The sequence below is a fragment of the Oncorhynchus gorbuscha genome, linkage group LG21 (genome assembly GCF_021184085.1).
Source record: "Oncorhynchus gorbuscha isolate QuinsamMale2020 ecotype Even-year linkage group LG21, OgorEven_v1.0, whole genome shotgun sequence".
Taxonomy (NCBI): domain Eukaryota; kingdom Metazoa; phylum Chordata; class Actinopteri; order Salmoniformes; family Salmonidae; genus Oncorhynchus; species Oncorhynchus gorbuscha.
Window position 1 is genome coordinate 60,454,741 of NC_060193.1, and position 27,226 is coordinate 60,481,966.

Here is a 27,226-nt window from a genome sequence, read left to right on the forward strand (position 1 = left end):
CACAAACCAAGCATGAAATGACTCTCCCATTATATCCCCCCACACACCATTCCACCTGAGCACACAGAGAACGGGATCAGATTGCCTTGGTACAGCAGGTGAAATAGGAAGTTGCTAACAGGTGCTTTATGTCTATTGTCAGTGTGCCTTTATGTTGTAATCTGCAGGACTGAACGGTTCCAAAAAGACACATTGTAATAACACAGATGACGACCCTGAAGGAACAGGAAGTCATCATCATTATGGCCGTTGGAGAAGAAGAGTTGAGGGGCTGAATAGAGACCGCTGGAGGAGAGAGAGACTGAAGAGAAGTGAGGGGCTGAATAGAGACCGCTGGAGGAGAGAGAGACTGAAGAGAAGTGAGGGGCTGAATAGAGACCGCTGGAGGAGAGAGAGACTGAAGAGAAGTGAGGGGCTGAATAGAGACCGCTGGAGGAAAGAGAGACTGAAGAGAAGTGAGGGGCTGAATAGAGACTGCTGGAGGAGAGAGAGACTGAAGAGAAGTGAGGGGCTGAATAGAGACCGCTGGAGGAGAGGAGAAGAGACTGAAGAAAAGTGAGGGGCTGAATAGAGACCGCTGGAGGAGAGGAGAAGAGACTGAAGAGAATTGAGGGGCTGAAAAAGAGACCGGTTCACTGTGAGAATCTTAGAACTCTCAGACAGCATCCCGGCCCCGCATTCTACCACTCCGCTTTCCAGGTCTTCATCACCAACACCTCTGTGTTCCAGTCCAGACTCCTGGTCTTCATCACCAACACCTCTGTCTTCCATCACCAACACCTCTGTGTTCCAGTCCAGACTCCAGGTCTTCATCATCAACACCTCTGTGTTCCAGTCCAGACTCCTGGTCTTCATCACCAACACCTCTGTGTTCCAGTCCAGACTCCTGGTCTTCATCACCAACACCTCTGTGTTCCAGTCCAGACTCCTGGTCTTCATCACCAACACCTCTGTGTTCCAGTCCAGACTCCTGGTCTTCATCACCAACACCCCTGTGTTCCAGTCCAGACTCCTGGTCTTCATCACCAACACCCCTGTGTTCCAGTCCAGACATCATCAACACCTCTGTGTTCCAGTCCAGACTCCTGGTCTTCATCATCAACACCTCTGTGTTCCAGTCCAGACTCCTGGTCTTCATCACCAACACCTCTGTGTTCCAGTCCAGACTCCTGGTCTTCATCATCAACACCTCTGTGTTCCAGTCCAGACTCCAGACTTTCCCATCACCAACACCCCTGTGGTCCAGTGTGGCTGAGTTAAGAGTGTGGTGAGGTTGTAGGTTCAATTCCCACAAGCATCATTTATACTGAAGCCTTCAGCAAAACTGTTTAATTGCAGAAGCAACTTCCTTATGCAAGTGGTTTGTAAACAGTCATTATTTTCACTGTGTCTGGATATTCCACTGTTTATGCACTAGTAGACTAACAGTATATAGCCTAATTTGTCCCTCTGCTCAGCCCCAAGAGACTCCTCCTAATTCCCGACAGACGATAGCGTAGCATTCCTCCACATTAAAGCCAGTAAATGGCCACAGTGCTGCGTTCAGCAGGAGGCAACCAGTAAAAAGGAGCTGTGGTGTGTTGAGGCAGGAGGCTGTAGCTAACAACCAGTAAAACAGAGCTGTGTTGAGGCAGGAGGCTGTAGCTAACAACCAGTAAAACAGAGCTGTGTTGAGGCAGGAGGCTGTAGCTAACAACCAGTAAAACAGAGCTGTGTTGAGGCAGGAGGCTGTAGCTAACGACCAGTAAAACAAAGCTGTGTTGAGGCAGGAGGCTGTAGCTAACAACCAGTAAAACATAGCTGTGTTGAGGCAGGAGGCTGTAGCTAACAACCAGTAAAACAGAGTTGTGTTGAGGCAGGAGGCTGTAGCTAACAACCAGTAAAACATAGCTGTGTTGAGGCAGGAGGCTGTAGCTAACAACCAGTAAAACAGAACTGTGTTGAGGCAGAAGGCTGTAGCTAACAACCAGTAAAACAGCTGTGTTGAGGCAGGAGGCTGTAGCTAACAACCAGTAAAACAGAGCTGTGTTGAGGCAGGAGGCTGTAGCTAACAACCAGTAAAACAGAGCTGTGTTGAGGCAGGAGGCTGTAGCTAACAACCAGTAAAACAGAGCTGTGTTGAGGCAGGAGGCTGTAGCTAACAACCAGTAAAACAGAGCTGTGTTGAGGCAGGAGGCTGTAGATAACAACTGTGTCCCCCCCAGGGTGCAGAGAAACAGAATACTGCAGCTCACTGGGAGACAGCTCAGTTAATCAAGACAAACACAGAGAGAGAGAGCAGTGTGTGTGTTTACCTGGCTGCTGGGGAAGAGGCTGGGTCTGGGGGCTGGTGTAGTGCACGGGGCTGACAGGGCGATAGTGCTGGTTGCAGTGGGAGTGGGGGTCCTGGGCTGGAGCACAGTAACATGTGTGCATCTACAGGAGAGGAAGGACAACGAGTAGACAAGAGGTCACCTTGGAATCTAAACACTGACCTCAGATCCGCTCTGAGAAAAATCTAAAATTGTGATCATCTCTGGATAATATCACTGATATTACTGAAGGAGACTGAGACCAACATGTAGGTAGGAAGTAGACAATGCCATGAGATGGTGTGTTGACTGACCATGTGAGTGACTAACTGTTGTACCTGCTGTGGCATGTAGCCCTGCTGCTGCTGCATGACCGGCTGGCTCATAGGGTGTGCAGGGCCGGGGTAGGCCTGGGTTGGCCCCACCACAGGGGGCCCTGGAGGGGCCACCATGTAGCCAGTCTGCTGGTGCTGCAGGGGGGCCTGGAGCACCACAGGGCCCGAGGGGTACATGGCAGGGTGGGGGCCGCCGTTAGTGACGTCGCTGGACGCCTGGCGCACCACACTCATGTGGCTGAACTGGGCAGCCAGCCCTTCTTGCTGTGGGGAGAGAACAATGCTGAAAACAACATGTGTACTGTCTGGACATGTCCTTTATAATGATCCAATCAACAGACCGGGCCAGAGGCAACGTGCATCAAGACCAGGGACCAAATCATTAGGGTCATATTTATTAGGGCACACCGTAGCAAAACATTTTGATACAGAAAATGAATGTGTCTTATTGGAGCCAAGTTCTAGTCGTCTCTCCCCGTTTCAGTCAGTTTTCTACCGTTTGATGCCGAACACCACCCAGGGAACCCAAACTGGGTATTTATAGCACCAGAGTCGGCTACCTCAGTCTAAGTCATCTATGACAAGCTGTTCAGTGGCAGGAAATTGGAAGTTTAGCGTATCTACTCATGGATTATTCAACATCTGGTATTGAATTAATGATTACAAACCGTTAGTTTGAATAATCAGCCATAGAGGAATGTGTTGGGTGAAAGCAGGTCAGGAAAGGAGGACAACAGAACGCGTCCCGATCCAGTCTACGTGACAGAACGCGTCCCGATCCAGTCTACCTGACAGAACGCGTCCCGATCCAGTCTACGTGACAGAACGCGTCCCGATCCAGTCTACGTGACAGAACGCGTCCCGATCCAGTCTACGTGACAGAACGCGTGACAGAACGCGTCCCGATCCAGTCCACGTGACAGAACGCGTCCCGATCCAGTCCACGTGACAGAACGCGTCCCGATCCAGTCCACGTGACAGAACGCGTCCCGATCCAGTCCACGTGACAGAACGCGTCCCGATCCAGTCCACGTGACAGAACGCGTCCCGATCCCAGTGACCACGCGTCCCGATCCAGTCACGTGACAGAACGCGTCCCGATCCAGTCCACCTGACAGAACGCGTCCCGATCCAGTCCACCTGACAGAACGCGTCCCGATCCAGTCCACCTGACAGAACGCGTCCCGATCCAGTCCACCACCTGATCCAGTCCACCTGACAGAACGGCCCGATCCAGTCCACCCACCTGATCCAGTCCACCTGACAGCGGCCCGATCCAGTCCACCTGACAGAACGCGGCCCGATCCAGTCCACCTGACAGAACGCGGCCCGATCCAGTCCACCTGACAGAACGCGGCCCGATCCAGTCCACCTAACAGAACGCGGCCCGATCCAGTCCACCTAACAGAACGCGGCCCGATCCAGTCCACCTAACAGAACGCGGCCCGATCCAGTCCACCTGACAGAACGCGGCCCGATCCAGTCCACCTGACAGAACGCGGCCCGATCCAGTCTACCTAACTGGGTAATAGGGCTGTTTTATCTAACCTTTATTTTACTAAGCATGTCAGTTAAGAACAAATTCTTATTTTACAATGACGGCCAACCCTCCCCTAACCTGGATGAAAGGGCTAACAGGGTCACAGGACTAACTGGGTAACGGGGCCATGTTCAAACTCACTGGGTCATGTTCAACCTAACCGAGTAACGGGTCCGTGTTCAACCTAACCGGGTAACGGGTCCGTGTTCCACCTAACCGGGTAACGGGTCCGTGTTCCACCTAACCGGGTCCGTGTTCCACCTAACCGGGTCCGTGTTCCACCTAACCGGGTCCGTGTTCCACCTAACCGGGTCATGTTCCACCTAACCGGGTCATGTTCCACCTAACCGGGTCATGTTCCACCTAAAAGGGTCATGTTACACCTAACAGGGTTACAGGGCAAACAGGGTCATGTTCAACAAGCACTCAGTTGCAAGACATTTTGCAACAGAAAACAAGGTCCTGGGTTCCCATTGGGCAAACTCCAGGTTTAAAATGTCTTCTGCCTAATGAACATGATCCAGGATCCTGCTGAACACTTCTTCAATCACAAAGTCTTCCCAGATAAAGATTGCTTTCCATCTTATCAAAGATTCCTCATAAAAATATACACGTCTGGAATTAACACACGTAACGACCATGTCTTATAAAAGACCAGCTAATTACGTGACAAGGTGCTGAAGAGGGAACTGGACAGAAACAGACAGGTGGGAGATAGAGAGGATTGATAGGTACCAAAGTGTATTGTTGGTTAGAGGAGAGTGGCAGGAACTGAGGAGGAGGGTAAGAGATGGTTGAGTACTGGATCGGCTGTGGAGCAGAGGGCTGGAGATGCCGAACCGGCTGAAGGAGGAGAAAAGGACAGAACAGAGGGAAAGAGAGGAGAATGACCTCCATTAAGTTAAGAAGTCAGAGGTGATTGAATAGGAGGAACTAGAGCTGGCTGATTAATATCACAATTAATTGAACGTGATTGATATCTGGATAATTCACTCAGCCCTAGCTCGTAGATGATGAATGTTCTCTGGGAAATTTAGGAGGCATGAATTAAAAATGATGGATTCTAATCTACCATATTAATTGAGAACAGGTAGAGTAAAGAAATGACTGCATGCGGGGAGTGAATGGGCTTTCTGGAGAAAGAAGGGATACATGAGCTGTCGACTCATTGACTGACCTGGGAGAGGACGTGATTGGCTGGCTGGTGCGGGGCTGGGGGTGGTAGGGGAGGGGCCAAGGGCTGCTGGCTCCTCCCACCTTGCTGTGAGGTCATCGAGGGGTTGTAGACCACAGCACTGCCGTCAGGGTTCACAAAGGGTTGGCCTGCAGGTGGGGAACAACAAACTTAGATACACTGTAGACCAGGGCTGCCCAACCCTCTTCCTGGAGATCTACCGTCCTGTGGGTTTTCAGTAGATCTCCAGGAAGAGGGTTGGACTGAAAACCTACAGGACAGTAAATCCCCATGAAGAGGGTTGGACAGCCCTGCAGTAGAGGCTATAGGACATTTGAGTATAATTTAGTCAATAGGAGTTATGCTATAGTAACATGTATCCTGAATAATGACTAAACCATGAATATATACAGTTTACCAACTCCCTTAGTCCATTCAATCTGGAAAGGCTTTGATAAAAATGTGACCCAAAACAAAATATGTAGTTTGTGAAAATTTCAGCAACAGTCTAAGAGAAGAGCAGACAGACTTATAGACTGAATAAGAAGTTTTGTTTTACAAGAACTATGATCAAAACCAACCAGGAATAAAACATTACATCAAACCCAAAATAAAAACAGCACACAGACACGAGCCAATCCAGCCGATATGAACTGAGGATGAGGACTAACCCTGATCAGAAGATACCAACCTGTGTGTGGGTTGACCAGTATACTGCCAGGCGGTATCCCTGTGGCTTCCGGGGGAAGCAAATAGTAACTAGTAGCATTAGCAGTGGCCTGGGTTGGCGCTGGGCCGGATGCAGGCGCCGGGCCGTTCCTGCTGCCCCGATCACAGTGTACAGAAGCTCTACTACTGCTGGGGGCCATGGCAGCGGAGGACGCAGAGGAGGAGGAGGGTGTAGGTAGCACCGTGCTGGGGCCCCCGACAGGGCCGGCTGCCTGGGTTAGAGCAGCTGGGACAGGGAGAGGCAGGTGGAGTACTTGGGGGCGAGAGATGGAACTCGTAGAAGACCCTACACTATTAGAAGACTCAGAACCTAGAGGAGGGAGGGATGAAAAGATCACTAAACGTCCTACAGAGAGGATCAAGAAAGGCGTCCTATAGGTGTAACCCTCATTGTAAATTACAATCAGTTCTTAACTGACTTGCCTAGTTAAATAAAAAGTAAAAATAGAGGCAGTGGCTTGTAACACATGCACAGCCAGCCTCTGGGCAGGGGTACAAGGACGACCGCTATTGGTCACTTCTGCGGTAACAGGGGTAGAAGCAGCATAGCCATTGGTCCATTCAAAAGTGGGACACACGGTGAGTGAATTCATTGGCTATAGGTGATATTTGTCCCTCTGTGGGCATCTTGCATGAGCCCGTATCAAGTGTAATTTTAAGTGGTCCACATCTTAAAGAGTATAACCACAAAACATATTATTATTAGTTTATCAGTAATGCAACCAGACAACTTTTCCTGGTGTAGAACGTCAAAGTTGGTCTTCTGGCACGTACACAAACCTCTAATAGTTGATGTCAAAAGCAAAAGCCACCAGGAGCTTTGAAATCTGGACAGACAAAAGAGGAAATCTGGGCTCCAGTTTGGTCTCTGGACATATTACTGGAGAGGAGAGAAACATGTCTCTCTGTCTTGCCAACAGTAAAAGCCAATGAATTCAGAATTGTGATAGCCATCATTCTTCATGTTTTCTACACAAACTAAAACAACCAAGCACATAAAGAAATTGGGGATACCGTAACAAAATGAGAAAGCTAAAAAATCAAAAATGCTAAAACGACAGATGCTAAATGATGCCAAAGAACCAAAAAGATGCCATGCACTGCATGCAGAGGAGATGAGTCACAGGACAGAGCGAACAGGAACACAACATGGCCTCCCAGTAGCAGCAGAGCTGATGTTGTGCTGCACAAAGTGAGCCCCGTCTTCGTAAACAACGTTAAAAAAAAAAAAACTCAAGCAAACAAATCTGTCTGTCGGGCGCAGTCAGTGTGGAAATGGAATCACACGAAACCAAGAGGAAAATCTGTCTGTCGGGCGCAGTCAGTGTGGAAATGGAATCACACGAAACCAAGAGGAAAATCTGTCTGTCGGGCGCAGTCAGTGTGGAAATGGAATCACACGAAACCAAGAGGAAAATCTGTCTGTCGGGCGCAGTCAGTGTGGAAATGGAATCACACGAAACCAAGAGGAAAATCTGTCTGTCGGGCGCAGTCAGTGTGGAAATGGAATCACACGAAACCAAGAGGAAAATCTGTCTGTCGGGCGCAGTCAGTGTGGAAATGGAATCACACGAAAACCAAGAGGAAAATCTGTCTGTCGGGCGCAGTCAGTGTGGAAATGGAATCACAGAAACCAAGAGGAAAATCTGTCTGTCGGGCGCAGTCAGTGTGGAAATGGAATCACACGAAACCAAGAGGAAAATCTGTCAGTGTGGAAATGGAATCACGAAACCAAGAGGAAAATCTGTCTGTCGGGCAGTCAGTGTGGAAATGGAATCACACGAAACCAAGAGGAAAATCTGTCTGTCGGGCGCAGTCAGTGTGGAAATGGAATCACACGAAACCAAGAGGAAAATCTGTCTGTCGGGCGCAGTCAGTGTGGAAATGGAATCACACGAAACCAAGAGGAAAATCTGTCTGTCGGGCGCAGTCAGTGTGGAAATGGAATCACACGAAACCAAGAGGAAAATCTGTCTGTCGGGCGCAGTCAGTGTGGAAATGGAATCACACGAAACCAAGAGGAAAATCTGTCTGTCGGGCGCAGTCAGTGTGGAAATGGAATCACACGAAACCAAGAGGAAAATCTGTCTGTCGGGCGCAGTCAGTGTGGAAATGGAATCACACGAAACCAAGAGGAAAATCTGTCTGTCGGGCGCAGTCAGTGTGGAAATGGAATCACACGAAACCAAGAGGAAAATCTGTCTGTCGGGCGCAGTCAGTGTGGAAATGGAATCACACGACCAAGAGGAAAATCTGTCTGTCGGGCGCAGTCAGTGTGGAAATGGAATCACACGAAACCAAGAGGAAAATCTGTCTGTCGGGCGCAGTCAGTGTGGAAATGGAATCACACGAAACCAAGAGGAAAATCTGTCTGTCGGGCGCAGTCAGTGTGGAAATGGAATCACACGAAACCAAGAGGAAAATCTGTCTGTCGGGCGCAGTCAGTGTGGAAATGGAATCACACGAAACCAAGAGGAAAATCTGTCTGTCGGGCGCAGTCAGTGTGGAAATGGAATCACACGAAACCAAGAGGAAAATCTGTCTGTCGGGCGCAGTCAGTGTGGAAATGGAATCACACGAAACCAAGAGGAAAATCTGTCTGTCGGGCGCAGTCAGTGTGGAAATGGAATCACACGAAACCAAGAGGAAAATCTGTCTGTCGGGCGCAGTCAGTGTGGAAATGGAATCACACGAAACCAAGAGGAAAATCTGTCTGTCGGGCGCAGTCAGTGTGGAAATGGAATCACACGAAACCAAGAGGAAAATCTGTCTGTCGGGCGCAGTCAGTGTGGAAATGGAATCACACGAAACCAAGAGGAAAATCTGTCTGTCGGGCGCAGTCAGTGTGGAAATGGAATGGAAAATCTGTCTGTCGGGCGCAGTCAAAACCAAGAGGAAAATCTGTCTGTCGGGCGCAGTCAGTGTGGAAATGGAATCACACGAAACCAAGAGGAAAATCTGTCTGTCGGGCGCAGTCAGTGTGGAAATGGAATCACACGAAACCAAGAGGAAAATCTGTCTGTCGGGCGCAGTCAGTGTGGAAATGGAATCACACGAAACCAAGAGGAAAATCTGTCTGTCGGGCGCAGTCAGTGTGGAAATGGAATCACACGAAACCAAGAGGAAAATCTGTCTGTCGGGCGCAGTCAGTGTGGAAATGGAATCACACGAAACCAAGAGGAAAATCTGTCTGTCGGGCGCAGTCAGTGTGGAAATGGAATCACACGAAACCAAGAGGAAAATCTGTCTGTCGGGCGCAGTCAGTGTGGAAATGGAATCACACGAAACCAAGAGGAAAATCTGTCTGTCGGGCGCAGTCAGTCAGTGTGGAAATGGAATCACACGAAACCAAGAGGAAAATCTGTCTGTCGGGCGCAGTCAGTGTGGAAATGGAATCACACGAAACCAAGAGGAAAATCTGTCTGTCGGGCGCAGTCAGTGTGGAAATGGAATCACGAAACCAAGAGGAAAATCTGTCAAGTCAGTGTGGAAATGGAATCACACGAAACCAAGAGGAAAAAGTGTGGAAATGGAATCACACGAAACCAAGAGGAAAATCTGTCTGTCGGGCGCAGTCAGTGTGGAAATGGAATCACACGAAACCAAGAGGAAAATCTGTCTGTCGGGCGCAGTCAGTGTGGAAATGGAATCACATGAAACCAAGAGGAAAATCTGTCTGTCGGGCGCAGTCAGTGTGGAAATGGAATTACACGAAACCAAGAGGAAAATCTGTCTGTCGGGCGCAGTCAGTGTGGAAATGGAATCACACGAAACCAAGAGGAAAATCTGTCTGTCGGGCGCAGTCAGTGTGGAAATGGAATCACACGAAACCAAGAGGAAAATCTGTCTGTCGGGCGCAGTCAGTGTGGAAATGGAATCACACGAAACCAAGAGGAAAATCTGTCTGTCGGGCGCAGTCAGTGTGGAAATGGAATCACACGAAACCAAGAGGAAAATCTGTCTGTCGGGCGCAGTCAGTGTGGAAATGGAATCACACGAAACCAAGAGGAAAATCTGTCTGTCGGGCGCAGTCAGTGTGGAAATGGAATCACACGAAACCAAGAGGAAAATCTGTCTGTCGGGCGCAGTCAGTGTGGAAATGGAATCACACGAAACCAAAAGGAAAATCTGTCTGTCGGGCGCAGTCAGTGTGGAAATGGAATCACACGAAACCAAGAGGAAAATCTGTCTGTCGGGCGCAGTCAGTGTGGAAATGGAATCACACGAAACCAAGAGGAAAATCTGTCTGTCGGGCGCAGTCAGTGTGGAAATGGAACCAAGAGGAAAATCTGAAACAGTGTGGAAATGGAATCACACGAAACCAAAAGGAAAATCTGTCTGTCGGGCGCAGTCAGTGTGGAAATGGAATCACACGAAACCAAGAGGAAAATCTGTCTGTCGGGCGCAGTCAGTGTGGAAATGGAATCACACGAAACCAAGAGGAAAATCTGTCTGTCGGGCGCAGTCAGTGTGGAAATGGAATCACACGAAACCAAAAGGAAAATCTGTCTGTCGGGCGCAGTCAGTGTGGAAATGGAATCACACGAAACCAAGAGGAAAATCTGTCTGTCGGGCGCAGTCAGTGTGGAAATGGAATCACACGAAACCAAGAGGAAAAGCCTCCAGAACAGAGGCAGCAACAACAAAAAAGGCAAGGAACGAGGAAGAACCAAAACAGCATAAACAAAGAAAACAGGGTCTCCATTCCCCCAGTCTGCCTGTATTAAACAGGGATGGTGCACACAGACACACAGTGAAGGACCAATTCCAACTCATGTCAGTCAGAAACTACTGTATCACATTGTCTAAGGGTGACTGACCACACTTGGGGTCAATCAGTAGTCATGGAAACAGAGCATTTTATCTGTTATTAAAACAGGTGCTTCACTATGCTGTGGAACAGAGCAGACTGGACACCATACGTCGCACGTGCATTTGACTATGTGTGCATGAGCCAGTGTGCATGAGCCAGTGTCCCTCCCCCCATGACTTGCCTGTTTTGGAGAGGCGTCCGGTGCTCTTGCTGCTGGCTGAGCTGTCTCCTCTGATGAGGACAGAGATGCTGCTGAAGCTGCTGGCCTTGGTCATGGTCGGCCTCAGGTTACGGTTGGAGCTGTCTGAATCAGTGCTGCTCCACGGCCGGGCATCACAGTTCTTGGGGTCATTCTCAGAGCTGCTCTGTCTACTGCTGGCTGACCGCCCGTCCCCTAGTCTGAGGAAACAAGGAATGGATGGATATGTGTGTGTGTGTGTGAGTGAGAGAGAGATCTGTGACAGAAAGGAAGTACCTGAAGAGTTGCCGCCTCTGTTGAGTGCTGATACAAGCCTCTTCATCAGGGCTCCTGCATGGGGAGATGACCATGCAACATTATCAAAGGGTATCAAATCCACGTTGGACCAACCAGACGAGCCGTCCACGTTGGACCAACCAGACGAGCCGTCCACGTTGGACCACCCAGTCAAATGTTGTAAGTGTCAAATTAGACTGATATGTGAATGATATTTACCTTCCATCTAGGTGGAAATTATCTCCCTGTGGGAAAAAATACATCTATTTGAATGTCTTACTTACATGTCATTTGCAGTCCATAAAGCCTATCCATATTTTACTTCATAATAAACACAAATGCATCATTAATCTAAATTGATTAGCCAAAATCTCACATCTGGTGCAAATATCCTGTCCCTGGCTCTCTGATAGTCTTCCTCCCTCTCCTCGATAGATTTGCTTCTCCTGTCGTCTTTCAGGCGCATTCGTATCTGCAAGCACATGCACAACTTAGCCTAGCCAGCAGCTTCGGCACAGCTTAGCCTAGCCAGCAGCTTCCGCACAGCTTAGCCTAGCCAGCAGCTTCCGCACAGCTTAGCCTAGCCAGCAGCTTCCGCACAGCTTAGCCTAGCCAGCAGCTGGAACAGCAGCACCAGATTGTCACCCTCTCAAAGACATATCGCTGAGGATGCATCCCAAATGGCACACTATTCCCTACATACTTTACTTCTGTTGACCAGGGCCCATAGGGCACTATATAGAGAATAGGGTGTCATTTGGGACACAGGGTGACATTTGATTGGAACACAGAAACGGCCTACCATGCCGTCTTCCCGGTCGAAGCTGGCGTTGTCTCTTTTGAGAATGTAGCGTTTTTGGAAATCATCCGTTTTGTCGTCTTTTATGTGTTCGGAGAATTTTTGATCTGGTCTGTGGAGAAAAAAAAAAGGAGTGGGAATAACAAACCTACACCAAATACATACTTTCTACTTTCAAAGAAATTTGATGTATTTAAGCGTCATAGAATGTATTATTGTGGTTTAGTAATAGTGTATTTTAAAATGTTTTAAAACTGACTGGTATCAAATGAAAAACATACATTCTTGTATTGCTAGTTTTGTTGATGATGACAGACTTCCCAGTGGGGTCAACATTGTGATCCATGCCGAAGTAGGCAGCCACTCGATGTAGCAGCATTCTATGGTACGAAGTCATGGGAGGGAATTTCCTCTTCTGGCTTCTAGGAAACACAAGAGCTGAATGAGCTTTACTGAAAGGCTAAAATAATACAACTATAGAATTGAATTCGATTAAAATTGCATTAACTATAAATTAATAAAATACATCAAATCAATCAATAAGTTGTATTTATTAAATAACTTACTCATTATTACTGATAAAATCCAGAATGTCCTGCTCCAACTTCAACAGCATCATTCTGTCTCTGGGGTTGTTCTTTAGAGTGTTGACCAGGAACTCATGCAGGTCTATTCCAGTAGAGTCTGTGTAGTCCTGGCTGGAATCTAGACACAAGAGGACCAGATAGTGTGAGATTGATGAGGGGAAAAAAACAATTTAATTCATTTTAGAATAAGGTTGTAACAAAAGTGGGAAAAAGTCAAGGGGTCTGAATACTTTCCGAATGCACTGTAACTGGACTTACGTTTACACTGGTCACATATAATATATTCATATTCAACGGGTGTTGTGCATTAGTAAAAATAAAAAAAATGGTTAGAGTGAATTTACGAACGCACGCATAGTCTCCTAGGATTCTATATTAGATTTCTCAGAGAGCTCCATGTTCCGGAATCAGTTCATTTAATTCTCTAGACTAAAGCTCACGTCTCCAAGGTCCTGTATTGTAACACACAACCCTGTCTGTCTGAAGGCAGCGATGGCCATTATATTTTCTCTCACTATTTTCAACACAAAGATAATCAACCTCTCCGCCAACTCTCCCACACACCTCTTGACAGCATTTTCCGGGACATCTTCTCTGGTTTCTCCACCTTCTCTTTCTCCTCCTTGGCAGACAGCTCCTCCTTATCAAAGGACTGGGATATCTGGATGTGAATTTGAAGGGTAAAAAAATAAAAGCTTCAGTGGTAGCTACTAGCAATATCCCCAATGATTAAGTCTGTATCCTAAATGACAGCCTATTCCCTATGGGCACTGGTCAAAAGTAGTGCACTACATACAGTGAGGGGGAAAAAAGTATTTGATCCCCTGCTGATTTTGTACGTTTGCCCACTGACAAAGAAATGATCAGTCTATAATTTTAATGGAAGGTTTATTTGAACAGTGAGAGAGAATAACAACAACAAAAATCCAGAAAAACGCATGTCAAAAATGTTATAAAATGATTTGCATTTTAATGAGGGAAATAAGTATTTGACCCCTCTGCAAAACATGACTTAGTACTTGTGGCAAAACCCTTGTTGGCAATCACAGAGGTCAGATGTTTCTTGTAGTTGGCCACCAGGTTTGCACACATCTCAGGAGGGATTTTGTCCCACTCCTCTTTGCAGATCTTTTCCAAGTCATTAAGGTTTCGAGGCTGACGTTTGGCAACTCGAACCTTCAGCCCCCTCCACAGATTTTCTATGGGATTAGGGTCTGGAGACTGGCTAGGCCACTCCAGGGCCTTAATGTGCTTCTTCTTGAGCCACTCCTTTGTTGCCATGGCCGTGTGTTTTGGGTTATTGTCATGCTGGAATACCCATCCACGACCCACTTTCAATGCCCTGGCTGAGGGAAGGAGGTTCTCACCCAAGATTTGACTGTACATGGCCCCGTCCATCGTCCCTTTGATGCGGTGAAGTTGTCCTGTCCCCTTAGCAGAAAAACACCCTCAAAGCATAATTTTTCCACCTCCATGTTTGACGGTGGGGATGGTGATCTTGGGGTCACAGGCAGCATTCCTCCTCCTCCAAACACGGCGAGTTGAGTTGATGCCAAAGAGCTCCATTTTAGTCTCATCTGACCACAACACTTTCCCCCAGTTGTCCTCTGAATCATTCAGATGTTCATTGGCAAACTTCAGACGGGCATGTATATGTGCTTTCTTGAGCAGGGGGATGCAGGATTTCAGTCCTTCACAGCGTAGTGTGTTACCAATTGTTTTCTTGGTGACTGGTTCCAGCTGCCTGGAGATCATTGACAAGATCCTCCTGTGTAGTTCTGGGCTGATTCCTCACTGTTCTCATGATCATTGCAACTCCACGAGGTGAGATCTTGCATGGAGCCCCAGGCCGGAGGGAGATTGACAGTTCTTTTGTGTTTCTTCCATTTGCGAATAATCGCACCAACTGTTGTCACCTTCTCACCAAGCTGCTTGGCAATGGTCTTGTAGCCCATTCCAGCCTTGTGTACGTCTACAATCTTGTCCCTGACATCCTTGGAGAGCTCTTTGGTCTTGGCCATGGTGGAGAGTTTGGAATCTGATTGATTGATTGCTTCTGTGGACAGGTGTCTTTTATACAGGTAACAAAATAAGATTAGGAGCATCCCCTTTAAGAGTTTATACTCCCTTTAAGAGAGTGTGCTCCTAATCTCAGCTCTTTACCTGTATGAAAGACACCTGTCCACAGAAGCAATCAATCAATCAGATTTCAGATTACAAATACTTATTTCCCTCATTAAATTGCAAATCAATTTCTAACTTTTTTGACATGCGTTTTTCTGGATTTTTTGTTGTTAGTCTGTCTCTCACTGTTCAAATAAACCTACCATTATAATTATAGACAGATCATTTCTTTGTCAGTGGGCACACGTACAAAATCAGCAGGGGATCAAATACTTTCCCCCCTCGCTGTAGGGAATAGGGTGCCATATCAGAACTACACTAAAATTAAAATAGACAGAATTAATTAGCATGTCACATTAAGAATTTGCATCTAATTATCCACACAATCGCACACTTGGTTGGAAGTTAATGAAAACATATTTAAGGGTTTTACATGTTTAGCTTGTGAAAACAAGTACATGCCGACCGACCTCATTTAAAAAAAACATCTTATTTACTACGAGAGCAGCGTTTTCATTTCAAATAACAGCTCAGCTAAAACCCTGTGCTGCACAGAGTGATAGACCTTCCACCTCTACGTACGATAATCACAACCTCGTCAATTACATCACAACGATTAACATGGTTTTATTTCATCTTTAAACACCCGAAAATCATACATCATTTTGACATTACAATGATGTGACTAAACAAACACTAACAGTACATGGACCTACAGAGGAGTGAATACTGAGTCAAATATAGATCTGCTTTATGTTGGGGGAAGAGAATAAATCCAATAGAAAGCCTGTCTCACCTTCCACACCTTCACATCCATCCAATAGAAAGCCTTGCTCACCATTTGACAGTACTGACTTGAATGATAATGTACATTCCTATCATTCCAGTTGTGTGTTTCAAGGCCTTCTCAGCATCCCAGCCTTGACCTTGGTTTAACCCCACTACTCATCTTAATCTCTGCTGTGCTTCATCTCCTGCTCTGATTCACTATTCAACACTGGTACAAAAGGCAGAGAGGAGCTAAAAGCTGAACAGCACACTGAAACTCAGCCTGCGACCTAAATGATACCCTATATAGGGCACTACTTTTGACCAGGGCCCATAGGGAATAGGGTGCCATTTGGAACACAGATTCAGAGTGCTGGCTGCAAGAAGCTTAAATTAAATACCACTTCAGGATAGAGGCAACTGGGTAAAGAAGTTAGGAGCCAGTGGTTTCTGGAAGGTAGATGTTTACATTAGTGATATAATGGTAGCCTAGCGGTTAGAGCATTGGGCCAGTAACCAAAAGGTTGGTAGATCAAATCCCCCAGCTGACAAGGTACTAATCTGTCCTGCCCCTGAACAAGGCAGTTAACCCGCTGTTTCTAGGCCGTCATTGAAAATAAGAATTTGTTCTCAACTGACTTACCTAGTTAAATAAAAAGTTAAGAAAAAGAAGATATCCTCTGCCTCTCAGGGAGGCTTTGCTGTAGTTATTCAGCACAACTGGTTAACAAAATAACTAATATTACTACAGGAAAGAAACAAAGAAAGAGATGTGAGGAAGGGAGCGTAAGAGGAGAGAGGACGAATGAGAGAGCAGAAGACAGAAAGAGGAGAAAAAGAGAGGGAGGAAGGGAGCGTAAGAGGAGAGAGGACGAATGAGAGAGCAGAAGACAGAAAGAGGAGAAAAAGAGAGGGAGGAAGGGAGCGTAAGAGGAGAGAGGACGAATGAGAGAGCAGAAGACAGAAAGAGGAGAAAAAGAGAGGGAGGAAGGGAGCGTAAGAGGAGAGAGGACGAATGAGAGAGCAGAAGACAGAAAGAGGAGAAAAAGAGAGGGAGGAAGGGAGCGTAAGAGGAGAGAGGACGAATGAGAGAGCAGAAGACAGAAAGAGGAGAAAAAGAGAGGGAGGAAGGGAGCGTAAGAGGAGAGAGGACCATCAATGAGAGAGCAGAAGACAGAAAGAGGAGAAAAAGAGAGGGAGGAAGGGAGCGTAAGAGGAGAGAGGACGAATGAGAGAGCAGAAGACAGAAAGAGGAGAAAAAGAGAGGGGGAGGGGAGTCTCACCTAAGAGGAGAGAGGACGAATGAGAGAGCAGAAGACAGAAAGAGGAGAAAAAGAGGGAGGACATCCAAGAGGAGAGGAAGGGAGCGTAAGAGGAGAGAGGACGAATGAGAGAGCAGAAGACAGAAAGAGGAGAAAAAAAGAGAGGGAGGAAGGGAGCGTAAGAGGAGAGAGGACGAATGAGAGAGCAGAAGACAGAAAGAGGAGAAAAAGAGAGGGAGGAAGGGAGCGTAAGAGGAGAGAGGACGAATGAGAGAGCAGAAGACAGAAAGAGGAGAAAAAAGAGAGGGAGGAAGGGACGTAAGAGGAGAGAGGACGAATGAGAGAGCAGAAGACAGAAAGAGGAGAAAAAGAGAGGGAGGAAGGGAGCGTAAGAGGAGAAAGGGCCGAATGAGAGAGCAGAAGACAGAAGCAGAGGAGAAAAAAGAGGGAGGGAGGAAGGAGCGTAAGAGGAGAAAGGGCGAATGAGAGAGCAGAAGACAGAAAGAGGAGAAAAAGAGAGGGAGGAAGGGAGCGTAAGAGGAGAAAGGGCGAATGAGAGAGCAGAAGACAGAAAGAGGAGAAAAAGAGAGGAGGAAGGGAGCGTAAGGGAGAGAAAGGGTGAATGAGAGAGCAGAAGACAGAAAGAGGAGAAAAAGAGAGGGAGGAAGGGAGCGTAAGAGGAGAGAGGACGAATGAGAGAGCAGAAGACAGAAAGAGGAGAAAAAGAGAGGGAGGAAGGGAGCGTAAGAGGAGAGAGGACGAATGAGAGAGCAGGAAGACAGGACGAATGAGAGCAGAGACAGAAAAGGAGAAAAAAGAGGGAGGAAGGGAGGAAGGGAGCGAATAAGAGGAGAGAGGACGAATGAGAGAGCAGAAGACAGAAAGAGGAGAAAAAAGAGAAGGGAGGAAGGGAGCGTAAGAGGAGAAAGGGTGAATGAGACAGCAGAAGACAGAAAGAGGAGAAAAAAGAGAGGGAGGAAGGGAGCGTGAGAGAGCAGAAGACAGAAAGAGGAGAAAAAAGAGAGGGAGGAAGGGAGAGAAAGGGTGAATGAGAGAGCAGAAGACAGAAAGAGGAGAAAAAGAGAGGGAGGAAGGGAGCGTAAGAGGAGAAAGGGTGAATGAGAGAGCAGAAGACAGAAAGAGGAGAAAAAGAGAGGGAGGAAGGGAGCGTAAGAGGAGAGAGGACGAATGAGAGAGCAGAAGACAGAAAGAGGAGAAAAAGAGAGAGGAAGAGCGTAAGAAGAGAGGGAATGAAGAGCAGAAGACAGAAAGAGGAGAAAAAGAGAGGGAGGAAGGGAGCGTAAGAGGAGAGAGGACGAATGAGAGAGCAGAAGACAGAAAGAGGAGAAAAAGAGAGGGAGGAACAGGAGCGTAAGAGGAGAGAGGACGAATGAGAGCAGCAGAAGACAGAAAGAGCAGAGAAAGAGGAAAAAGAGAGGGAGGAAGGGAGCGTAAGAGGAGAGAGGACGAATGAGGAAGGGAGCGTAAGAAGACAGAAAGAAGAGAAAGAGGAGAAAGAGGGAAGGGATAAGAGGAGAGAGGTTAAAGAGCAGAAGACAGAAAAGGAGAAAAAGAGAGGGAGGAAGGGAGTAAGATGGAGAGAAAATGAGGGAGGAAGGAGACGTAAGAGGAGAGAGGACGAATGAGAGAGCAGAAGACAGAAAGAGGAGAAAAAGAGAGGGAGGAAGGGAGCGTAAGAGGAGAGAGGACGAATGAGAGAGCAGAAGACAGAAAGAGGAGAAAAAAGAGAGGGAGGAAGGGAGCGTAAGAGGAGAGAGGACGAATGAGAGAGCAGAAGACAGAAAGAGGAGAAAAAGAGGAAGGGAGGTAAGAGGAGGAGGGCGAATGAGAGAGCAGAAGACAGAAAGAGGAGAAAAAGGAGGGAAAGGGAGGTGAATGAGAGAGCAGAAGACAGAAAGAGGAGAAAAAGAGAGGGAAGGGAGGTAAGAGGAGAGAGGGCGAATGAGAGAGCAGAAGACAGAAAGAGGAGAAAAAGAGAGGGAGGAAGGGAGCGTAAGGAGAAAGGGTGAATGAGAGAGCAGAAGACAGAAAGAGGAGAAAAAGAGAGAGGAGGGAGCGTAAGAGGGAGGCGAATGAGAGAGCAGAAGACAGAAAGAGGAGAAAAAGAGAGGGAGGAAGGGAGCAGAATGAGAGAGCAGAAGACAGAAAGAGGAGAAAAAGAGAGGGAGGAAGGGAGCGTAAGAGGAGAGAGGACGAATGAGAGAGCAGAAGACAGAAAGAGAATGGAGAAGAAAGAAAGGGAGAGGGAGGAAGCGTAAGAGGAGAGAGGACGAATGAGAGAGCAGAAGACAGAAAGAGGAGAAAAAGAGAGGGAGGAAGGGAGCGTAAGAGGAGAAAGGACGAATGAGAGAGCAGAAGACAGAAAGAGGAGAAAAGAGAGGGAGGAAGGGAGCGACGAATGAGAGAGCAGAAGACAGAAAGAGGAGAAAAAAGAGAGGGAGGAAGGGAACGTAAGAGGAGGGAGGACGAATGAGAGAGCAGAAGACAGAAAGAGGAGAAAAAGAGAGGGAGGAAGGGAGCGTAAGAGGAGAGAGGACGAATGAGAGAGCAGAAGACAGAAAGAGGAAAAAAAGGGAGAAGGGAGGTAAAGGGAGCGAATGAGAGAGCAGAAGACAGAAAGAAGAGGAGAAAGGGTGAATGAGAGAGCAGAAGACAGAAAGAGGAGAAAAAAAGACAAGGGACGTGAGAGAGCAGAAGACAGAAAGAGGAGAAAAAGAGAGGGAGGAAGGGAGGAGAGGAAGGGCGAATGAGAGAGCAGAAGACAGAAAGAGGAGAAAAAGAGAGGGAGGGGAGGAAGGGGAGCGTAAGAGGAGAGAGGACGAATGAGAGAGCAGAAGACAGAAAGAGGAGAAAAAGAGAGGGAGGAAGGGAGCGTAAGAGGAGAGAGGACGAATGAGAGAGCAGAAGACAGAAAGAGGAGAAAAAGAGAGGGAGGAAGGGAGCGTAAGAGGAGAGAGAGGGACGAATGAGAGAGCAGAAGACAGAAAGAGGAGAGAAAAGAGAGGGAGGAAGGGAGAGTAAGAGGAGAGAGGACGAATGAGAGAGCAGAAGACAGAAAGAGGAGAAAAAGAGAGGGAGGAAGGGAGCGTAAGAGGAGAGAGGACGAATGAGAGAGCAGAAGACAGAAAGAGGAGAAAAAGAGAGGGAGGAAGGGAGCGTAAGAGGAGAGGAAGGGTGAATGAGAGAGCAGAAGACAGAAAGAGGAGAAAAAAAAAGGGAGAGGGAGGAAGGGAGCGTAAGAGGAGAGAGGACGAATGAGAGAAGCAGAAGACAGAAAGAGGAGAAAAAGAGATGTGAGGAAGAAGAGATAGATAAGAGTGAAAGAGGACTGAATAGAAGTCGGAGAAGGAGAGGGTTACATCTCACACACTAGTTCAAGGAAGTCTATCCATTTAAACACACAGTCAGGGTTTCCTAGTAACCGGTTTCACAGCAAGGACAATGCATCTTTACAGAGAAGTAGAATCCTTTAGTTCTCGTCTATTCAATAAGGAAACATTTCCACTCAAGGAGAAATAATTGGCATAAAAAATTGCAACTTAACATAGAAAGACACCCCCCAGAAATAACCTGTATCACTTCAAACACCATTAGCCAAGGACATGTTTGAGTGGTGCTGACAGACAAAGGAATGGGTTGGAGGAAGCCTAACATCATAGTGACAACCGTACTATTCAATTATATCAATCCACAGGGCTCCATGTTCTGACACATGAAAATACAATCTTCTCTAGAATGGATGTGAGTAATACAGGACACACACACACACACACACACACACACACACACACACACACACACACACACACACACACACACACACACACACACACACACACACACACACACACACACACACACACACACACACACCGGCTGGTGGTGGAGAACACCCTCGTGGTTTTGATGAAGTTAGTGCTGACTGGATGAAACGCATGGCCCTCTAGCTTCTGGCTCGTGTGTGTGTCCGGTGAGAAGGCAGAGTGACATTTGTGAAATGAGCCAAACTAATGGGGTAGAAGGAGTCGTCTGGGGGTTTATTCAGAGGTGTGTGTGTGTGTGTGTGTGTGTGTGTGTGTGTGTGTGTGTGTGTGTGTGTGTGTGTGTGTGTGTGTGTGTGTGTGTGTGTGTGTGTGTGTGTGTGTGTGTGTGTGTGTGTGTGTGTGTGTGTGTGTGTGTGTGTGTGTGTGTGTGTGTGTGTGTGTGTGTGTGTGTCTAAAGGTTTACCTGAGGATCTGGTGTCAGCTGGTGTGCAGTTAGAAAGGGAGGAGAGGACTCTTCACAGACAGCCAGGCTCCGTACTAACTTTACCCTGGACTGAGGGAGAGTACAGTGTATTGACAACGGTTAAAAATATATTCCTGTAGATGACGTGCGTTGATCATTTCAAAACGCGAACCGACCAAGTAAAAATACAAACCAAGACGTAAAGGGCACCAATCACCAATCACGACCAACAGAATATGTTCAGACCTCAAAATGAGTTGGGTGAATCAAATCCAATCCATGCATGTAACGATGGTGGTTAGCAAACACGTAAATAAGTCAGTTTAAACATCTGAACATCATGCAAATGAAGATAAATAATACTAACGCACCACCACAAGTCTACATGTCAGACTCATTCCACCAGATGTTTTTAAAGGGATGACTTAAATCACGTGTCAGACTCATTCCACCGGATGTTTTTAAAGGGATGACTTAAATCACGTGTCAGACTCATTCCACCAGATGTTTTTAAAGGGATGACTTAAATCACGTGTCAGACTCATTCCACCGGATGTTTTTAAAGGGATGACTTAAATCACGTGTCAGACTCATTCCACCGGATGTGTTTAAAGGGATGACTTAAATCACGTGTCAGACTCATTCCACTGGATGTTTTTAAAGGGATGACTTAAATCACATGTCAGACTCATTCCACTGGATGTTTTTAAAGGGATGACTTAAATCACATGTCAGACTCATTCCACCAGATGTGTTTAAAGGGATGACTTAAATCACGTGTCAGACTCATTCCACTGGATGTTTTTAAAGGGATGACTTAAATCACGTGTCAGACTCATTCCACCAGATGTGTTTAAAGGGATGACTTAAATCACGTGTCAGACTCATTCCACTGGATGTTTTTAAAGGGATGACTTAAATCACGTGTCAGACTCATTCCACTGGATGTTTTTAAAGGGATGACTTAAATCACATGTCAAACTCATTCCACGGGATGTTTTTAAAGGGATGACTTAAATCACGTGTCAGACTCATTCCACTGGATGTTTTTAAAGGGATGACTTAAATCACGTGTCAGACTCATTCCACTGGATGTTTTTAAAGGGATGACTTAAATCACATGTCAAACTCATTCCACTGGATGTTTTTAAAGGGATGACTTAAATCACATGTCAGACTCATTCCACGGAGGGCAGTGTCTCTGCAGGTCCCTTGTACTCGATTGATAAATGAAGGTTACTAATTAATAACTGCACTCACCTGGTTGTCTAAGTCTTAACTGAAAGGACAACCCCCAAACCCTCTGCCACTATGGCCTCCACGGAATGAGTATGAACCCCCCTGTTCACTACATCACAAGAACCAAGTCAACAGCAGGCAAATATATAATAATCCATCTTCTCAGCAGAAACACCGGAGATAAAATGATAATGTACGTGGTAGTTGCCAGGCAGACATGCCAGGCATCATGCTAATCCACCGACTGTACCTTAGAGCCCCTCACCAACTGGCCAGCTGATACAGGAGACTGCTGCTGGCCCAAACGGACCACAAAAAGGAGGAGTTTAGCTAACAAGACTACAAGGTTAATGAATATTGTGGTCCAGAACAACAGGAAGGATGAATACATACGTCACACATGTTGGATGTCAACGTGCATCCTACTAAAGAGCTCAGACAATCAATAAAAGCTATTGACAAAACACGAGGAGCAGCCCTTTTTGGGCCAAGATGAATTCTCACCCTCGTGATTCAAACATCTCCCTGTCTGAGAAATTAGACCCAGAGTTGTGTCTAAACTACTATGTACATTAAAATGTATTTTCTCTCAGCTCATTTTCACATCTCTCTCTCTCTCAGACCTAGTTTCACATCTCTCTCATCCCAGTGTCACATCTCTCTCATCCCAGTGCCACACATCTCTCTCAGACCCAGTTTCACATCGCGCTCTCAGACCCAGTTTCACACCTCTCTCTCAGACCCAGTTTCACATCTCTCTCTCAGACCCAGTTTCACATCTCTCTCTCAGACCCAGTTTCACATCTCTCTCTCAGACCCAGTTTCACATCTCTCTCTCAGACCCAGTTTCACATCTCTCTCTCAGACCCAGTTTCACATCTCTCTCTCAGACCCAGTTTCACATCTCTCTCTCAGACCCAGTTTCACATCTCTCTCTCAGACCCAGTTTCACATCTCTCTCTCAGACCCAGTTTCACAGCTGTCCCTCAGACCCAGTTTCACAGCTCTCTCTCAGACCCAGTTTCACAGCTCTCTCTCAGACCCAGTTTCACAGCTCTCTCTCAGACCCAGTTTCACATCTCTCTCTCAGACCATTTTCCTGTCATGTAGACTAGAGCAAAGAGAAGTGTTCTGAGTTTGAAGAGGAGCAGGAAGCAGTGGGGGATGACATCTCAATGCCTCTGCTCTTCGCGTGCGTGTGCGTGTGCGTGCGTGTACAGGGAGAGGTCCTAGAGAGTCAGAGACGAAAGCGGAGTCTGATTTAGACAGAACGGCTGGCAGGCTCCATGCTCCACTCGGGCTGCTGCTGAGACACCGTCTGTACACACACACACACACACACACAGACTCTCCCTCTTCTCCTGGCCCCGTCCTCTAAAACCAACCAGAGGACAGTTCATTTCCCCGCTGCGCTGGAGGGTCAGATAACATTAATGAAATAAAGATGGAAATGGACCATTTCCAGGCATGTGTATGACCCTTAGAGACAGTGAGTGTGTGAGACAGTAGGTGTGAACGCACCAGTAGATCAGATAATTGAACAGGGCAGAAAGGGACAAAGAGAGAGGAGAGAAGGAAACGCTGACGTCTGCACTACAAGGTACCTGGCCTGAGAGAGAGAACGTGGCAGGGGCAGATGGTGGCAAAGTCACAGAGGAGAGACACAGAGAAGTGCACACCCCTCCCTCTCTCCCCCCATCCGGCACCCATTCGGTCTCTCTCTCAGGGTGACACACAGAGAAGTGCACACCCCTCCCTCTCTCCCGCCATCCGGCACCCATTCAGTCTCTCTCTCAGGGTGACACACAGAGAAGTGCACACCCCTCCCTCTCTCCCCCCATCCGGCACCCATTCGGTCTCTCTCTCAGGGTGACACACAGAGAAGTGCACACCCCTCCCTCTCACCCCCCATCCGGCACCCATTCGGTCTCTCTCTCAGGGTGACACAGAGAAGTGCACACCCCTCCCTCTCTCCCCCATCCGGCACCCATTCGGTCTCTCTCTCAGGGTGACACACAGAGAAGTGCACACCCCTCCCTCTCTCCCCCCACCCGGCACCCATTCTGTCTCTCTCTCAGGGTGACACACAGAAGTGCACACCCCTCCCTCTCTCCCGCCATCCGGCACCCATTCAGTCTCTCTCTCAGGGTGACACACAGAGAAGTGTGACCACTACCTTGTATCCTTTTCCCTCTCGCTCTCATCCAACACTTCCCACACTGCCCCTACTCGGATGGTATCGCGCCGTCCCAACCTTCGCTCTCTCTCCCCCGCTACTCTCTCCTCTTCCATCCTATCATCTCTTCCCTCTGCTCAAACCTTCTCCAACCTATGTCCTGATTCTGCCTCCTCAACCCTCCTCTCCTCCCTTTCTGCATCCTTTGACTCTCTATGCCCCCTATCCTCCAGGCCGGCTCGGTCCTCCCCTCCCGCTCCGTGGCTCGACGACTCATTGCGAGCTCACAGAACAGGGCTCCGGGCAGCCGAGCGGAAATGGAGGAAAACTCGCCTCCCTGCGGACCTGGCATCCTTTCACTCCCTCCTCTCTACATTTTCCTCCTCTGTCTCTGCTGCTAAAGCCATTTTCTACCACTAAATTCCAAGCTTCTGCCTCTAACCCTAGGAAGCTCTTTGCCACCTTCTCCTCCCTCCTGAATCCTCCTCCCCCCCCTCCTCCTCCCGCTCTGCAGATGACTTCGTCAACCATTTTGAAAAGTTGAGGACTTTTGTCGAGGACATCCGATCCTCGTTTGCTAAGTCAAACAACACCGCTGGTTCTGCTCACACTGCCCTACCCTGTGCTCTGACCTCTTTCTCCCCTCTCTCCAGATGAAATCTCGCGTCTTGTGACGGCCGGCCGCCCAACAACCTGCCCGCTTGACCCTATCCCCTCCTCTCTTCTCCAGACCATTTCCGGAGACCTTCTCCCTTACCTCACCGTCATCAACTCATCCCTGACCGCTGGCTACGTCCCTTCCGTCTTCAAGAGAGCGAGAGTTGCACCCCTTCTGAAAAAACCTACACTCGATCCCTCCGATGTCAACAACTACAGACCAGTATCACTTCTTTCTTTTCTCTCCAAAACTCTTGAACGTGCCGTCCTTGGCCAGCTCTCCCGCTATCTCTCTCAGAATGACCTCCTTGATCCAAATCAGTCAGGTTTCAAGACTAGTCATTCAACTGAGACTGCTCTTCTCTGTATCACGGAGGCGCTCCGCACCGCTAAAGCTAACTCTCTCTCCTCTGCTCTCATCCTTCTAGACCTATCGGCTGCCTTCGATACTGTGAACCATCAGATCCTCCTCTCCACCCTCTCAGAGTTGGGCATCTCCGGCGCGGCCCACGCTTGGATTGCGTCCTACCTGACAGGTCGCTCCTACCAGGTGGCGTGGCGAGAATCTGTCTCCTCACCACGCGCTCTCACCACTGGTGTCCCCCAGGGCTCTGTTCTAGGCCCTCTCCTATTCTCGCTATACACCAAGTCACTTGGCTCTGTCATAACCTCACATGGTCTCTCCTATCATTGCTATGCAGACGACACACAATTAATCTTCTCCTTTCCCCCTTCTGATGACCAGGTGGCGAATCGCATCTCTGCATGTCTGGCAGACATATCAGTGTGGATGACGGATCACCACCTCAAGCTGAACCTCGGCAAGACAGAGCTGCTCTTCCTCCCGGGGAAGGACTGCCCGTTCCATGATCTCGCCATCACGGTTGACAACTCCATTGTGTCCTCCTCCCAGAGCGCTAAGAACCTTGGCGTGATCCTGGACAACACCCTGTCGTTCTCAACTAACATCAAGGCGGTGGCCCGTTCCTGTAGGTTCATGCTCTACAACATCCGCAGAGTACGACCCTGCCTCACACAGGAAGCGGCGCAGGTCCTAATCCAGGCACTTGTCATCTCCCGTCTGGATTACTGCAACTCGCTGTTGGCTGGGCTCCCTGCCTGTGCCATTAAACCCCTACAACTCATCCAGAACGCCGCAGCCCGTCTGGTGTTCAACCTTCCCAAGTTCTCTCACGTCACCCCGCTCCTCCGCTCTCTCCACTGGCTTCCAGTTGAAGCTCGCATCCGCTACAAAACCATGGTGCTTGCCTACGGAGCTGTGAGGGGAACGGCACCTCAGTACCTCCAGGCTCTGATCAGGCCCTACACCCAAACAAGGGCACTGCGTTCATCCACCTCTGGCCTGCTCGCCTCCCTACCACTGAGGAAGTACAGTTCCCGCTCAAGCCCAGTCAAAACTGTTCGCTGCTCTGGCCCCCCAATGGTGGAACAAACTCCCTCACGAAGCCAGGACAGCGGAGTCAATCACCACCTAAATGACTTAAATGTAAATGTAAAATGTAAGTGCACACCCCTCCCTCTCTCCCCCCATCCGGCACCCATTCAGTCTCTCTCTCAGGGTGACACACAGAGAAGTGCACACCCCTCCCTCTCTCCCCCCCATCCGGCACCCATTCAGTCTCTCTCTCAGGGTGACACACAGAGAAGTGCACACCCCTCCCTCTCTCCCCCCATCCGGCACCCATTCAGTCTCTCTCTCAGGGTGACACACAGGAAGTTTGTAGATAAGCCAGGATTTGAGATCCAGATTATCTGTCTTCTTCAGTCTGGCTGGGGCGCCAGCCACCGACCACTTTTACTTCCCATTTATACTTCTGCCTGTCAACATTACCTCCAACCCAGAGACAATACCCTCTCTGCTGCCCGTCAACATTACCTCCAACCCAGAGACAATACCCTCTCGGCTGCCTGTCAACATTACCTCCAACCCAGAGACAATACCCTCTCTGCTGCCTGTCAACATTACCTCCAACCCAGACACAATACCC

The 27,226-nt window shown here is 48.1% G+C and overlaps 1 protein-coding gene across 1 annotated transcript in view; it reads right to left on the bottom strand.

Moving 5' to 3' along the window:
- LOC124008064 (R3H domain-containing protein 1-like) overlaps positions 1 to 27,226 on the bottom strand; it is a 48,100-nt gene that overhangs the window by 12,948 nt on the left and 7,926 nt on the right. The window contains exons 3-17 of the mRNA XM_046318967.1: positions 22,635 to 22,676; positions 21,146 to 21,235; positions 13,308 to 13,404; positions 12,723 to 12,861; positions 12,438 to 12,578; positions 12,160 to 12,268; positions 11,734 to 11,829; positions 11,577 to 11,602; positions 11,358 to 11,411; positions 11,064 to 11,281; positions 6,032 to 6,379; positions 5,344 to 5,489; positions 4,902 to 5,009; positions 2,630 to 2,890; positions 2,295 to 2,415 (exon numbers count right to left, since the gene is read on the bottom strand). Of these exons, the coding sequence (XP_046174923.1) occupies positions 2,295 to 2,415; positions 2,630 to 2,890; positions 4,902 to 5,009; positions 5,344 to 5,489; positions 6,032 to 6,379; positions 11,064 to 11,281; positions 11,358 to 11,411; positions 11,577 to 11,602; positions 11,734 to 11,829; positions 12,160 to 12,268; positions 12,438 to 12,578; positions 12,723 to 12,861; positions 13,308 to 13,404; positions 21,146 to 21,235; positions 22,635 to 22,676 (1,996 nt within the window). The remainder of the gene's footprint in view (positions 1 to 2,294; positions 2,416 to 2,629; positions 2,891 to 4,901; positions 5,010 to 5,343; positions 5,490 to 6,031; positions 6,380 to 11,063; positions 11,282 to 11,357; positions 11,412 to 11,576; positions 11,603 to 11,733; positions 11,830 to 12,159; positions 12,269 to 12,437; positions 12,579 to 12,722; positions 12,862 to 13,307; positions 13,405 to 21,145; positions 21,236 to 22,634; positions 22,677 to 27,226) is intronic.